At 37.8% G+C, this 16,008-nt stretch overlaps 1 protein-coding gene across 1 annotated transcript in view; it reads left to right on the top strand.

Annotated features, from left to right (window-relative positions):
- The window catches only part of LOC141402675 (uncharacterized), a 102,585-nt gene extending 88,548 nt beyond the window's left edge, over nucleotides 1-14,037 (top strand). Inside the window, exon 2 of the mRNA XM_073984390.1 lies at nucleotides 13,034-14,037. Coding sequence (XP_073840491.1) covers nucleotides 13,034-13,060 — 27 coding nt within the window. The 3' untranslated portion in view covers nucleotides 13,061-14,037. The remainder of the gene's footprint in view (nucleotides 1-13,033) is intronic.
- Nucleotides 14,038-16,008: the final 1,971 nt, after the last annotated feature.

Here is a 16,008-nt window from a genome sequence, read left to right as displayed (position 1 = left end):
TGATATAGCTCCCATAGAACGGTAATTACTGATTTTTGGTATTTGGAACGTTTTACCCTCAATATTACACCGACATTGCTGAAATTTGGTTCTTAGGCTTTGTTGGAGGTATAAAACTTTCCACCTGAAATTTGTCGGAATAGGTCCACGTCTTCATAAAGCCCCCACACAACGGTACATCCGTATTTTCGTTACTTTGAAGATTGTGGCCTCAATATTCCACAGAAATGACTGAAATTTTGTATTTAGTCTTCGTTGGGGGTATGAAACTTTCCACCTGAAATTTGTCGGAATAGGTCCACGTCTTCATAAAGTCCCCACACAACGGTACATCCATATTTTCGTTAGTTTGAAGATTGTGGCCTCAATATTCCACAGAAATGACTGAAATTTTGTATTTAGTCTTCGTTGGGGGTATAAAACTTTCCACCTGAAATTTGTCGAAATAGGTCCACGTCTTCATATAGCCTCTACAGAACGGCACCGATTTTCGGTATTATGAAGGGTTTGACCGAAATGGCTGAAAGTTCGTTCTTAGACTTCGTTTGGAGTATAAAACTTTTCACCAGAAATTGGTCGGCATAGGTCGGCATATAATATAGCCCCCCTAAATCGGTATTTTCGATATTATGAAAGTTTTTGACAGGGGTGCAAAACATTATAACCGGTACAAGGCATCCCTTGCAAAAATTCAAATTCACCCCATGTAAGTGTACCACCCGATATTTTTTTTTAGATTTTAGTCACATTTTTCTACCGAATTGGTTGTTTATTAGAATTTTGTGTTCCACTCCTTCCGGTAGCTCTCCCACAAAAGTTCGAAAATGTTCGAAAAGTTTGTGCGCACGATAACTCTTGAAGGAAATAACCGATTTGGTCCAAAGTTTGCACATCGTGAAATTTCTACTAAACTTAGATGAGGTTCCAATATGGACTCAATCGGTCCACGCCTTCGGGTACCTCCCACACAAAATTTCGGAAAAGTTCAGTTAAGGACCTGCTATCGAATTGCTTAGATTTTTGTATTCACTGCCCCCTGTACGACGGTACAAGTTTCATCAGGGGCAAGTCCATACTTCCTGCGAAAATAGCCTGAAAGGTAAAAAATCCCCTATGACACCGTGAGTAGTGGTTGGAGCGCAAGATAACTCTCGAACGGATCTGTCGATTCGGTCCAAAATTTGGCCTTTGTAATATTTTGTCCAAACTTAGATTAAGTTCGGAGATAAGCCATATCGGTCCACTCCTTCAGGTACCTCCCCCACAAAAGTTCAAAAATGTCCGGAAACATTGTGCGCACGATAACTAACCGATTAGGTCCATACTTTACACGTCTAATATATCTACCAGATATAGATCAGGTTCGAATAGGGACTATATTTGTACACTCCTTCGGGTACCTCCCACACAAAACTTCGGATAAGTTCACTTTAAGACCTGCTCTCGAATCACTTCGATTTCTGTTGCAGCAACTTGTATTCGCCACCCCCCATTACGACAGTAAAATTTTTTTAGGGACATGCTTCTTGGGAAAACAGCCCGAAAGGTGTAAAAAACCCTATGGGTGGAGAGCACGAACTGATCAACCGATTTGGTCCAAATTTTGACCTTCGTCATATTTTGTCCAAACTTAGTTTCAGTTCGGAGATAGGCAATATCGGTTCACAACTTCCGGTACTTCCTCCCAATATTTGAAAAAATGTCACTAAAATGCTATGCACCATATCTCTTGAACGGGCTGAGGGTATATCTCAGCGATCCCACTGAGTTGTCTTTGCATTTGTTTTTTCTCCCCCACGTACACTATGCGTGAACAAAAACAAACAAAAACCAGTAAGGAAAGGATCAAAGTCGGGCGGGGCCGACTATATGATACCCTACACCACTGTGAATATGTAAAATATAAATCGGAGCTATATCCAGATCTAAACCGATTTTGATATAATTTGGCACATTTATTTCCAGACCGAATTCAGTCACACATTCCAAATATCATTGAAATCCGACTTATATAGCGGGTTTGGAGCAACAAATACGCGAAATCGGCCGAAAATATATATGGGTGCTATATTCAAATCTGAACCGATTTCGATATAATTTGGCACATTTATTTCTAGACTGAATTCAGTCACACATTCCAAATTTCATCGAAATCGGAAATATATAGCGTGTTTGGTACAGAAAATACGTGAAATCGGCCGAAAATATATATGGGTGCTATATCCAAATCTGAACCGATTTCTATATAATTTGGCACACTTATTTCTATACCAAATTCAGTCAAACATTCCAAATTTCATTAAAATCGGACGTATATAGCGTGATTGGTACATCGCATACGTGAAATCGGGCGAACATATATATGGGAGCTATATCCAAATCTGAACCGATTTCGATATAATTTGGCACATTTATTTCCAGACCGAATTCAGTCACACATTCCAAATATCATTGAAATCCGACTTATATAGCGTGTTTGGAGCAGCAAATACGCGAAATCGGCCGAAAATATATATGGGTGCTATATCCAAATCTGAACCGATTTCGATATAATTTGGCACATTTATTTCTAGACTGAATTCAGTCACACATTCCAAATTTCATCGAAATCGGAAATATATAGCGTGTTTGGTACAGAAAATACGTGAAATCGGCCGAAAATATATATGGGTGCTATATCCAAATCTGAACCGATTTCGATATAATTTGGCACATTTATTTCCAGACCGAATTCAGTCACACATTCTAAATATCATTGAAATCCGACTTATATAGCGTGTTTGGAGCAGCAAATACGCGAAATCGGCCGAAAATATATATGGGTGCTATATCCAAATCTGAACCGATTTCGATATAATTTGGCACATTTATTTCTAGACCAAATTCAGTCACACATTCCAAATTTCATCGAAATCGGACATATATAGCGTGTGTGTTACAGAAAATACGTGAAATCGGCCGAAAATATATATGGGGGCTATACCAAAACTTGGACCGATATAGCCCATCTTTGAAGTTGATCTTCCGAAGGCTAAAAAAATGGTATTCCCCAATTTTCAGCGAAATCGGTCAACAAATGCGACCTGTATGTTGCGAACGGACGGACGGACGAACGGACGGACATGCATAAATCGACTCAGAAAGTGATTCTATTTATATCCCTAGAAGGAACTATGGGTCTATCTCGCTTCCTTTTGTATGTTACATACAAATGCACTAACACATAATACCCCTTACCACATAGTGGTGTAGGGTATAAATATCGTTTGATTGTTGCTTTTTTCACTCATGCATTCACACATGCATTTGTTTTGTTTTTATTCCTAAGGTCGGCGCTGCTATAAACTGATTATCATCAATTAAAATATTATTCTGCTCCAAGGAAGTATACTTATAGTAGAGAAAAAGCTAAGTAGTTACTAATTGATCATATATATTTTAATACAGTGGTGGTGTAAGGTATACAAATTTTGGGCTCGGCCGAAGTTAACGCCGTTCTTACTTGTTGATATTTAATTTCAGATGAAGATAATGAATCGTATCGATTCGCATGTGGCTCAATTAGTGCTTAATTTTGTCTTTTGATGAAGAGGTGGTATCTTATTTCAATGACTCCATAATCCTCCTTTGAACTTTATATGCGATCATTATACACAAAAAGATCTACTCTAATAGAATATCTATTACCTAGAACTGTTAGAATTTTATAAGTATATTATATCCAGAACTCACTCATATTGTGGCATACCTCACACTGTGACACCATGGACAATTGAATTATAAAGGAAATACATAAATTGACGATTTCCATTAAAGTTCAAATTACCATTGAATATTGATTGTCTTTGTCTCGCTGCCTTTATTTCCCTCATAATTTAACAAAAGCACTCATGCAACTTTTAGTTTAAAAATAATATTCGTATATAATTTGATGATGTTGTTCAAATTAAAACAACAACATTTAATTCCCCAAAACATTGATATCATGTTGTCATGTCATGTTCCGGCCCATCATGGTTGATGGGATGGTTGGTTGGCTGGTTGATGGTACCCCCATAGAAAAGGCATGTCATATCAACAAGGTGGTGGTGTGGTGGTACCACCTTTGAAATTTATGTGTGAAAATGCTACAAGTTTCAGTTTTTTGTTGTCTTGTTGTTTAAAACGAAATGGGCATGCCGCCCCGCATCGATAACATTTCACATTTTAACACTTTTAATCAGTTAGCCTGTCTGCCTGGCAAGCTGAAACATAAAGTTAAGTGCGTGTGAATATTTCAGCTTTTTCACCTTTTTTGTTTAAACAAAAAATAAACTGAAATGCATATAATATTGTTATACAAATTTGTTTGTTTGTTGGCTCAGAATTATTGATTCGTTAAAGTAAATAAGAGAAAAAATGCAATGGTTTTTACGAAATATCAATGGAATTTGGAAATGGAAATGTGCAATAATTAGGAAATGCAGAAAAAGGCGGGGATTGGTTATAGAATGCCTGCATTTTTTCGTTGTTCATCAATTTTAACAATTTTATTTATTTTTTCGAATGGCATTATATTAAAAAATATTGGAGATCACTTCGGTCATAAAAGGTTTGCCCATTGGCCTTTATGGTATAACCCCATCTTTATTATATCCATAAATTGCATTGAAATCAAAGAACATACGCCAGGACTGCCTCTTTTCTATTTTCATAATGTGACTTTATTACAAATTTATTTCCAACACGATGGTTGTTGTTTAATTCGTCTTTGTGTTAATCGTCCAAATTCAAATAATTGAATTTTTATGTAAATTAGTTTTTCCCGCTTGATTTGTTATTGTTTTTTTAATACACACGCTCCTTTACGCACACACATTAAAATCCCAATTACCATTAATTTTTTTTTTCGTGCGTTCAAATACAGATGTCATTTCCTAATAAGTTTGCCCCCCCCTTGGGTTGGTTAATAAAGCATGCTGCTGCTGCTAGGATGTATCACCACCACCCTCATGTGAAATGAACCCCAGAGTAGTCAGTATTCTGACACCACCATCAACATAATCATCATTACCATCCAGAACATTGCCAACATGACATCCAGTGGCACAAAGTATTGTTCCTCCTTACTTCACCAAGAACAAAGCAACAGCAACAATAAAATGAAGGAATAAAAATAACAACACCCACCCATCAACCATTAAAACTGGTAAACAGCGGCAGTTTTTATTCAAAATTTTGCAAAGTCACGTGACCAGCATCAGTTTCTTGCTAACAGAAGAAGAAGACGAAATCAACAATAGAGAAAAAAACACCAACAACAACAATTCACCCACCAACCAACCAACTTTGAACTCCAAATAGAAATATTTGATGTTTTATTTCATTAAAGAAGATGGGGGAGATACAATGTTGCAGAACTTTTTTGTTCAAATTCTGTGATTATTTGTTTATAAGGACGGTGTGTTGGCGCCGCCTGGCATCACCGCCGCACATGGCCACCAGTTTTCTAATTTGCACCCTGCACACTTTGAATGGAATACAAGTGAGAGGAGTATTGCGAATGACTTCACTGTTTTTTTTTTCAAATCACGTTATTGCAAGAAAATCAAAACCATCATTAGTATTTTGTACAAATTTGAAAATTGCTTCTTGTGGATTGAATTAATAAATCACAGTAATGAAATGTGTGCGAATCTGTTGGTATTGCCATCTGTTTGACATCACAACATGCATATTCCGGGACTAATGAAATAACAATGATTTCAAAGGGAAATGTTATTTTAAATATGCACCAAAATAACAATAAATGGTTTTCGCCACCATACTAGTATTTTAGACAATTTGGAGTCGATTTAGCCCTGTGCGTACTTGAGAGTTTTGCTGAACGAAAAATGGGACAAAAAACGCTGTGTGGAGATGGCTAGAGTTGATTTTTGCAATTACAAGAAAGTGCACCAAAATAAAAAATTACTATATAGAAGAATTGACCAAAGTCCAGAAGGAAAACGCACAATTCAAAAAAGACATTAATTGGCTTCAAAGTCAAATTAAAGCAACAAAAACATAATGGAGAAAGTGCAGAAGCTGTTTAAAGACAAGCTATTGATTACGGTTATCATAAAAAAACGCTCATATAATATTTGACCGTAAAGTAGGGTTTTGGGTAGGGAAATCCCGCACCAGGAGTTCCCGGAAATTCTCGGTTTTTTTGCTACTGGATTTTCCCGGGAGACAAAATCATATTTCCCCGGAATGAATGGAATGAATGAATAAACTATAAACTTTTATAACATAAAATCAGAGTTCGATAAGATTTGACTGAATCTGGAAATGACAAAAGATTTGGAAATAACTGTAATACACAAAAGTTTGTTTTTCAGGGAAAAAGTTAGTACCCAGGCTTTAAGAGCCTCACGAACTTGGACTATAACAGCACATTTTTGTCCAAATAAGTGCGAAAGAATATTTCATATTTTAAAGTCAGATTTTTTTAAACAATATTAAGCATAAAGAACATATTTTTGAAAACATAAGATTTCCGAGGTCCATAAAATAGGCATTTCTGTTAAATAACTTGATTGTTTGAGACAAATCTCTTTCCATTGAGCGATTTTCGTAGCTTAAAAAATGGAAATGTTCAGTGAACATGGTGGCAGAGGCGCAAATTCGTAATCCAATCCATGAATTGTTCCATATTTTTTCGTTTTTACTCGGTGTAACGAAAACTTGTCAGCAATTTTAGGAACGGAACTCTCTGAAAATATGCTCTGGGACTCTTAAGAAATGGAACCGGTATTGTATTTCATATACATATGTATGTAACTATAGGAAGATAGAATAATCATGGAAACATTGATCCATCCTCGTATTTTAAAATTTCCCGGGAAATCCCGGATTCCCGGGAATGACGATTTTGTGATGCCCGTTTCCCGGGAATGATAAAAACCGGGAAAACCCAAAACCCTACCGTAAAGGCAAAATGGCGGTAATAGTGGAGCTAGAAATCGAGCAGGCAATACAAGATGTTTTTCGAAACATACAAAAATTATCGGGGTCAAACATATCCATAGAAAAAGATATGATAACACCAAATAGGCAAGAACGCAAAAAGGCTTTGCTTACGCTAAAGAAAATAAGTGAAAATGTATCAGTCGGCTTTGCCGACAGAGATATACCCTCAGCCTGTGTATATTGAAACAATTTGTTCCCAAAAAACGTATGTATTTACGTAAAAATTTTGGTCGTTTGAACCGACAAAAATGTTGATTAGGATAAAAGAGCAAACGTTTTGCAGAGGAAATACTTAAAGGAATGGATCGACATTGACCGTTATGAAAGTGGATCTCCAGCCACAACACATGGTGCCATAAGGGGTTTTTACACTCTTCGGGCTGTTTGCACATGAAGTATGGACTTGCCCCTGAAAAAACTTTTCCCATCGTAATTGAGGCAGCGAATGCAAGTTGCTTCAACAAAAATCAAAGTGATCCGATATCAGATCTTAAAGTGAACTTATCCGAAATTTTATGTGGGAAGTACCGGATGGAGTGGACAAATATAGTCCATATTTGAACCTGATCTATATCTGATAGATATATTAGGATGTGTAAAGTATAGACCAACTCGGCCACTCCCTTCAAGAGTTACCTTACGAAAAATTTTTCCGAAAATTTTGGAACTTTTGTGGGGGAGGTACCTGAAGGAGTGGACCGATATGGCTTATCTTCAAACTTAAACTATGTTTGGACAAAATATTACTAAGGCCAAAATTTGGACCGAATCGGCAGATCCGTTCTAGAGTTATCTTGCGCTCCAACCACCTCACACGGTGTCATAGGAGTTTTTTGCAACTTTCAGGCTATTTTCTCAGGAAGTATGGACTTGCCCCTGATGAAACTTGTACCGTCGTATGGAGGGCAGTGAATACAAGTTGATAAAACAAAAATCAAAGCGATTCGAGAGATGGCCCTAAACTGAACTTTTCCGAAATTTTGTGTGGGAGGTACCCGAAGAAGTAGACCGATTGAGTCCATATTGAAACTTTATCTAAGTCTGGTACACATTTCACCATGGGCAATGTATGGACCAAATCGGTTACCCCCTTAAAGAGTTATCGTGCGCATAAATTTTCCGAACTTTTTCGAACTTTTGTGGGGGAGGTACCGGAAGGAGTGGACTGATATAGCCCATCTTCGAACTTAAACTAAGTTTGGGCAAAATATTACGAAAGCCAAAATTTGAACCGAATCGGTTCATCGGTTCGAGAGTTATCGTGCGCTCCAGCCAGCAGGACAGACAGACAGACAGACAGACGGACGGACATGGCTAGATCGACTTCAAATTGTCTAAAACACATTTCGTCCAAACATACTTGGGGTCTAAAACCATTATTTCGATGATGCACATTTTCATCGTATCAAAGTGTATATACCCTCCTTAGCCTAAAGGCTGAGGGTATAATTAAAGTGATTCGAGAGCAGGTCGTAAAGTGAACTTATCCGTAATTTTGTGTGATAGCTACCCGAAGGAGTGGACAAACATAGTTCATATTCGAACCTGATCTATATCTGGTAGATATATTAGGATGTATAAAGTATGAATCGGTTACTCCCTTCAAGATTTATTCTGCGAATAATTTTTCCGAACATTTCTGAACTTTTCTACGGGAGGTACCTGAAGGAGGGGGCCGATATGGCTTATCTTTGAACTTAAACTAAGTTTAAACAAAATATTACGAAGGCCAAATTTGGGAGCAAATCGGCAGATCCGTTCAAGAATTATCATACGCTCCAACCACTCACTACACGTTGTCATAAGGGTTTTTTTTTGCATCTTTCAGGATATTTTCTCAGGAAGTGTGGATTTGCCCCTGATGAAGCTTGTACCGTCGTATGGAGGGGAGTGAATACTAGTTGCTACAACAAAAATCAAAGCGATTCGAGAGCAGCTCCTAAACTGAACTTTTCCGAAATTTTGTGTGGGATGTACCCGAAGGAGTGGACCGATTGAGTCCATATTAGAACCTCATTTAAGTTTGGTGGAAATTTCACGATGTGCAAAGTATGGATCAATCGGTTACTCCCTTCAAGGGTTATCGTGCGCACAAATTTTCCGAACATTTTCGCACTTTTGTAGGGGAGGTACCGGAAGGAGTGGACCGATATAACCCATATTCGAACTTAAACTAAGTTTTCCAAAGTTTGGACCGGATCGGTTGATCCGTTCGAGATTTATCGTGCGCTCAAGCCAGACAGGCAGACAGACAGACGGACGGACATGGCTAAATCAACTCTAAATTGTCTGAAATGGATTTCGTCCAAACATACATGGGGTCTAAAACCATTATTTCGATGAGTATGAAAGTGTATATACCCTCTTTAGCATAAATGCGGAGGGTATAAAAACTCCAAGTTGCATTGTTTAAGCAGGTAGTATAACTTAGTGTTACACAATGGGGGCTATATTACAACATGCGCCAATATTCAAAATTTTTGATAGACAAATTGTTACTCACTGGAAACCATATATGTATACCAAAGGACATGTCGATAAAACCTAACAACTTTAAAACAGTGATACCGTTTTATAGGGCCATACCAAAACGTGACCTATGTTGACAAATGTTGTTGGTAAAGCTAGTTAGTAAAGTTGTGCCAAAGGAACTATATGGAACTATCTAGTTCACTTCGCAGTTCCAATGGCCCACATTTTTTCTTTGAACGAACTGCGTATACTTACTATCACACGTTATATTTCATGATGTTACTCATACGTTTTGGAACTAGTACAAGGAACTAGGAACTAGATTACCCAACTCTACTAGTTAGGCCAACAAATGTAGCTCAAATATTGAAATTACCTCAAATCGGCAGGGATTGTTATATGGGTGCTATACCGAAACATGGACCTATGTCGAAAATTGTTGGTGGAGAAGTTTCGTGACTGCAGGGAACCTCAAATGTCAAATTCAGGGTACCCGATACTCGGGTGCAAATATATAGCGCTCTAGCTTAATTTTTGCTAACGCTATTGTGATTACAACAGACGGACAAGGCTCAACATTTTATCCTAACTCATGACTGAATCGAATTTTATCCTGATCAAGAACATATATACTTTATTCAGTGCGTTACAAACAAATAAACAAACTTAATATACCCGCCCTACTATGATGGAGCGTATAAAAACAAGGAAAACAAAAAACAAACTCCTCTAATGTTTGCGACCCCCGCAAACGTTTTTAGGACCATGATCTGTCAATCTGCACCTGGAATGTTTGGACACTTTATGCAAAGTTTACGCACTGGTATATGTACTTGCAAAGTACAAGGCTGATATTACTACCATAGAGGAAATATGATGGACTGGAAAAGGCGTCATAGGTTCGAACATCTGGAGGTTCGAAAATCTGGTCTCCAACTTCACCCTGGTGAATGAAAGACTTGTTACAATTCGGATAAAAACTAAATTTTTAAAATTCAGTTTAATTTTCGCTCATGCTCGATGAACGATCGTTTCGAGGAGTAAACATCGACTCGGATCACCACTTTATTGCATCATGATGATTAATCGGCTACGTACGATTAAACGTAGCAAATACAGTACGAACAGACACCACACGAACGTTGTACATCGTTAAGCTGCAATCACAACAGATTCCACTCAACTGCCCAATTGCTAAATGAAAGCACTTCCGTTCCGATAACATATCAGCACAATGGCAAAATATTGTCCACTCCATGAAAACAGCCGCAAAACCATACTTGGATACCAGAGACCTCCTCCAAAGAACCCATGTTATGACCTGGTGTGTCGTGCTGATATCAACGAGAAGAATGTGGCATGCAGGGCAAATCTGCAATCAATATCAACGTGTAGCACACAAAAGAGGTATCGTAAGAAAAGGAGACGGAAGAAACGTATTTTCCGCAGGATAATGAGAGAAATGGAAAAGCAGGAGTGTGAAATAAATCGTTGATTTTGGTACAGGAACAGGCACATCCTCCTGTAGAGACCAGCTAGGTAATTTGGTAATTGATAAAGATTGTGTTCTCAAGACGTGGAAATAACATTTTTTAAAACTGTATGACAAACTGGTATGAAATAGTAGCGAAGATAACAAAGATATTACAGATCCAATACCAGAAGAAGAATGTGTACCGCCCATCCAAGATGAGGTAAAGACAGCAATAAACTGACTGAAGAATAATAAGGCAACCGGAGCCGATGGTTTACCAGCCGAGTACTTGAAAACCGGCTGCGAAACGCTCATAAGGTGTATGCATCAGTTAGTTAGTAGCACTATTTGGCAGGATTGGAACGACGATTGGAATCTGAGCATCCTCTCAATATGCGTTGACGGTGAATATCCACGTCAAATGAACCCTGAGCTGTATGTGCTATACAACATCAGTATAGTTAAACGTATCGAGATACAGCGATTGCGTTGGCTAGGCCAAGTCATAAGAATGAGCGATGATGAGCCCACTAAAAAGGCGCAGAACTGGAAGGCCAAGGCTTCGATGGAGTAAATAAGTGGAAGACTAGTGCTCCGTTCAACATATGTGAATTTTTTTAACTTTTTTTGGGACGTACCGGATGTGTGAACCAATATTGCCGTCTTCGAACTTAAACTAAGTTTGGACAAAATATTACAAAGACCACATTTTGGCCAGTCACTGTATATGGTAGCATGGGGATTTTTACAGCTTTCGGCCCATTTTCTCAAGAAGTATGGACTTGCCCCTGAAAAAACATATACCGACATAATAGGGCCAAAGGGATTCGAGAACAGCTCTTTAACTTCACTTTTCCTCTTCTATGTCTGGTAGAAATTTTACGATATACAAAGTATGGAACAAATCGGTTGCTGACTTCGAGAGTTTTCGTGCATACCATTATAGCAAAAAGTTTTGAATTTTTGGTGCGCACCATAATCCTGGAACGGATCAAGCGATTTGTTTCATACTTGCCAAGTCGTAGATTTTGTATAAATAATTCGATGATGGGCTACATCTAATCGGTCCACTACTTTAGGTGCAGGACGATGCTGTATGGAAACAGCGGCCAAAAATACTTCCAGTGCATATATCAATTTGAAAGTTTGGTCGTAACACCATATGGGCGTAACAATGACTATATAAAAAAATGGATGCGATCAGTCCATGTTTTGGTATAACCCCCCTATAAATTGAAGTATTTTGCCATTTTCCATTACATTTTCCGACCTAATGTGCTGTATTTTGACATTTAGAAGTTTCGAAGGACAATAAATCATCTTACCAAAAATTATCATGATAGCTCCAACTTAAGTGATAGTTCCCTTGTAAATTTACCACCCAAAAGGGGCGAAACTTTTCAGTCCTTCATAGATTTCTTTCAATAAAATTCTTAGAAGTCTTTGTGGTCTTTGTTGTTATCATTTTTGTTCTCCATAGTCCTCTCGATAATGGCCCGATTGTTCCAAAGCCCTGTGGGTAGACTGTGTTGATTGTATATGTCAGTGGAGTCCCACAGTTCCATAGCCCTTGCATTTTCACGAAACATTTAGGATAGGATGGAGTCAAATTTGCTTCCACAGCACGTATTTTTCCTGTGTGCATTGAACAGAACTTTAATACTTACTTCGGAATGTGTTATTTTCAACATATCCCAGAATAAATAAAATTAATTTATTATTTTTAAAACAAGAATATTAAGAATTGTTTATATTAACAAAAATTCTCTAATAAATTTAATAGCAATTGAGTTTGCTTCCTCCGCTTTCCATTTAATCCATGCCGAACTGACTTCATCTGCTAGAGATTCAGATTTCGACATGGACTCCAACAGCAATCCGTTAGGAAATTTTCTTCACGTGAGTAACCGCGAAAGTGTTCGCAGCGCAAATTATGCCTGAAAATCATTAGTCTACATTGCAATACTTCCAACTTATTTTGCTGGGTAGCTGTCGGCAAATGCGGCTGATTCTTTCTTAATTATTTTTTGAATAGTACCGAATATATTTTGTTGTTGATTGTTTGCTAATAAATCCTTTTTTTATTCTTTTCAGGTAAGCTTTCAAATATATAGCGAATAAAGTGTCATACGGAAAGGATGGTATTTAAAAAATCTTATAAAATTCAAATGTTGGTAAACGCTAAATATTGTTAACTACAATAAAAAACTTGTCCAGTATAACTTTATGAATGAATTCCAAATAGGTTGTTAATAAATATTACTTTAGCTACCGATCGATTTTTCGGTTATAAACGCCTACCTCTTCCATTTGCAATATAAAAAGCAAAAAGTTGATTTTCCTTAAACGTTTGGCGTTAAATTAGTTAGTCAAAGCAATACAAGTGTCAATTTTGATAGCTCTTAAATTTTTACAAAGGGCGTTTTGTCATCTGCCGTTCTGTTGTCTGCTTTTGTCAATTAAAATACATCCAACCCAATAATCAAAGCCATAAATTTTGTTGTAAAAATGGCGACAAATATTTTCAATCTAAATATGGTTTTATGAATTTCTTTTCATTCGAGATTTAACAAGGCATCACAATTGTGACGATGTCAATGATTTTCAGGAACGTAGGTGGCAGTTTTTTGTTGTGATTTGTTTGGGTACAAAACGGAAATGGTTTAGGTAAAAATTTTATTAATGAGATAAGAAAAATCTTCATAGAAATCCATTCTTAAATAAATTTAAATAAGCGAGATTTTTGACAGTTTGATTCAAGTTCGTAGAAGAGGCAAAATGCAAGCGAACAAATATAAATAGGAAAACAATGTCAATGAACATCTGAAGGGTTTCCATAGAATTAAGTGATCATCATCTAAACAAGTCATCCCAAGAAACAAAAAAGATGTGTGATGATGGTGATTGAATTGAATGATTAGTTGGCTTCACTTACTTGTTGGCTAGAAAGAAAGGTATGGAAGGGCGTGTGGGTTGTTTGTACAAGACAAGTAGAGGAAACAACACAAATCCATACTTTTCCTATGATATTTAACAAACATTGACTTAACATGTCAATGTCAAAAGTCAAACTTGCATAACCAAAAAAAAAGAAAAAATCCCACATAGAAAGAGGAAAATACAAATGAAGAAAATTGTTAAATAAGGCAAGTAAATGGAGATTATAAAAAGTTGGAGTGGTCGACTATGTGAGGCACTTATACAAAAATGTTGTAATGAAAAAACGTATGTATATTAGAGTGGTGTTAAAAAATCGATGTCGGATTTTTTATGCGGCATCCTCCTAAAATGTTTGTATACATATTTCCTTTATTTATAAAAAGTTAGAGATTTTAAAATAAACTTGTAAATTATATAAAAGTTCACGAGGAACATAGGGCGTCTACAAATTCTCTCCATCTTTGTCGAACATTAGCTAGAATTTTTGCTTGGTTCCAGGGAAGATTGCAAGAGAGACATTCCTTCTTCACAACACGGATCCACGGATCGAGGCCTGCCAAGATTTCGATGGCGTTGTGGGTTCCAATCTAGAGCTTGTCTTGAGATTTCACTAGGAGGTTTCCTCAAATTGTGCCCAATCCATGTCCATTTACGTATGCGGATTTCATGTTCTATTGGATTGCAGTTCGCCATCACGTAAAGTTGCTCATTAGTTACCCAGTTGGGCCAAAAAATTCGTAGGATTTGTTTCAGGGATCTATTGTAAAAGGCTTGAATCTTCCTAAGAGAGAGCTGTGATGAACTCCAGGTACTGCAACCATACAAAAGGACAGATTTTACACAGCTATTGAAAATGTTGAGCTTTGTTTTTGTTGATATGTTGTTTGCTCTCCACATTTTGTGTAGAGAGTGGAAAGCTGTCGGGGCTTTGTTGATTCTGTCGGTAATATCGGCATTTGAACCTCCGTCTTTGCAGATTGTGCTTCCTAGGTAATGAGCTGCCCATGGAACGATAACTGAGCTGTGTTATTAGGACCGATTCGCATTAGTTTGGGTTTCTTCGCATTTATCTTCAGGCCAACATAATTTGCAATAGCTGACAGTCGCTCTAACTTTTGTTCGATATCGGAGAAGCGATGTGCAAAAAGGCAGATGTCGTCAGCGTAGTCGACGTCATGGAGAAAGTCGTTTACGGACCAACGTATTCCCAGTGGAGCCTCGATGTTGGTTTGTTGGAGTACACAATCCAGTACTAGGAGAAACAGTGTGGGCGAAAGGACACATCCTTGCTTCACCCCTGAGTGTAGTTCGAAGGACAGGCTTTCTTCGCCTTTAAAACGTACTCTGGATTTCGCATCTGTCTATAATTCGCGAATGAGGCTTATAATTTTATCTGGCATTCCCTTGGAGCTCAGTGCATCCCATAGTGCTGGTCTGGATACTGTCGAAAACGCGCTCAAAGTCCACAAAAAGAAGGTATAAACTGCTGTTAAATTCGATAGACTGCTCGATGATTATGCGTTCTATGTTGATGTGGTCAGTACAAGATCTCCCTGGTCTGAAGCCTGCTTACTCTTTCCTTAGTATGTTATCCAAGGCAGGGGAAATGCGTTGTAGAATTATCGACGCAAGAATTTTATTGACCGCATTTAATGAGGTGATGCCTCTCCAATTACAGCATAGTCTCAGATCTCCCCTTTTTGGCATTGTTACGACGACTCCCTCCTTCCAGCAACTTGGAATAGTCTCATGCTCCCAGATACTTTTTATTATCGGCGTTAGAGCTTCTGCGATGGGTTCGCCACCGTATTTCAGTAATTCTGCAGGTATACCATCTAGGCTCGGCGCTTTAGAGTTCTTCAGTTTGGATAATGTTTGAATTACTTCTGCAAAATTAGGTGTGGCAGTGGAGATTTCTCTTCTAGGCATGCGCCTATTTTCATTCCAGACGTAACCCTGCGCATCGGTGGAGACTGCGACAGAGCTCGGTGCGGAGAAGAAATCACGCCAGCGTAGCAGTTGCTCCTTTGTGTTGGTGAGATCATTGCCATTTCCATCTTTGAGTATGTCTGTGGTACGTGATTGTTTGCCGCTCAGCTGTTTAATAGCAGCATATACATCTCTTATAT

This window comes from Musca autumnalis, unplaced genomic scaffold (assembly GCF_047663935.1).
Source record: "Musca autumnalis isolate F117 unplaced genomic scaffold, ASM4766393v1 scaffold_4, whole genome shotgun sequence".
Classification (NCBI taxonomy): domain Eukaryota; kingdom Metazoa; phylum Arthropoda; class Insecta; order Diptera; family Muscidae; genus Musca; species Musca autumnalis.
This window is presented reverse-complemented; position numbering and strand designations above follow the sequence as displayed.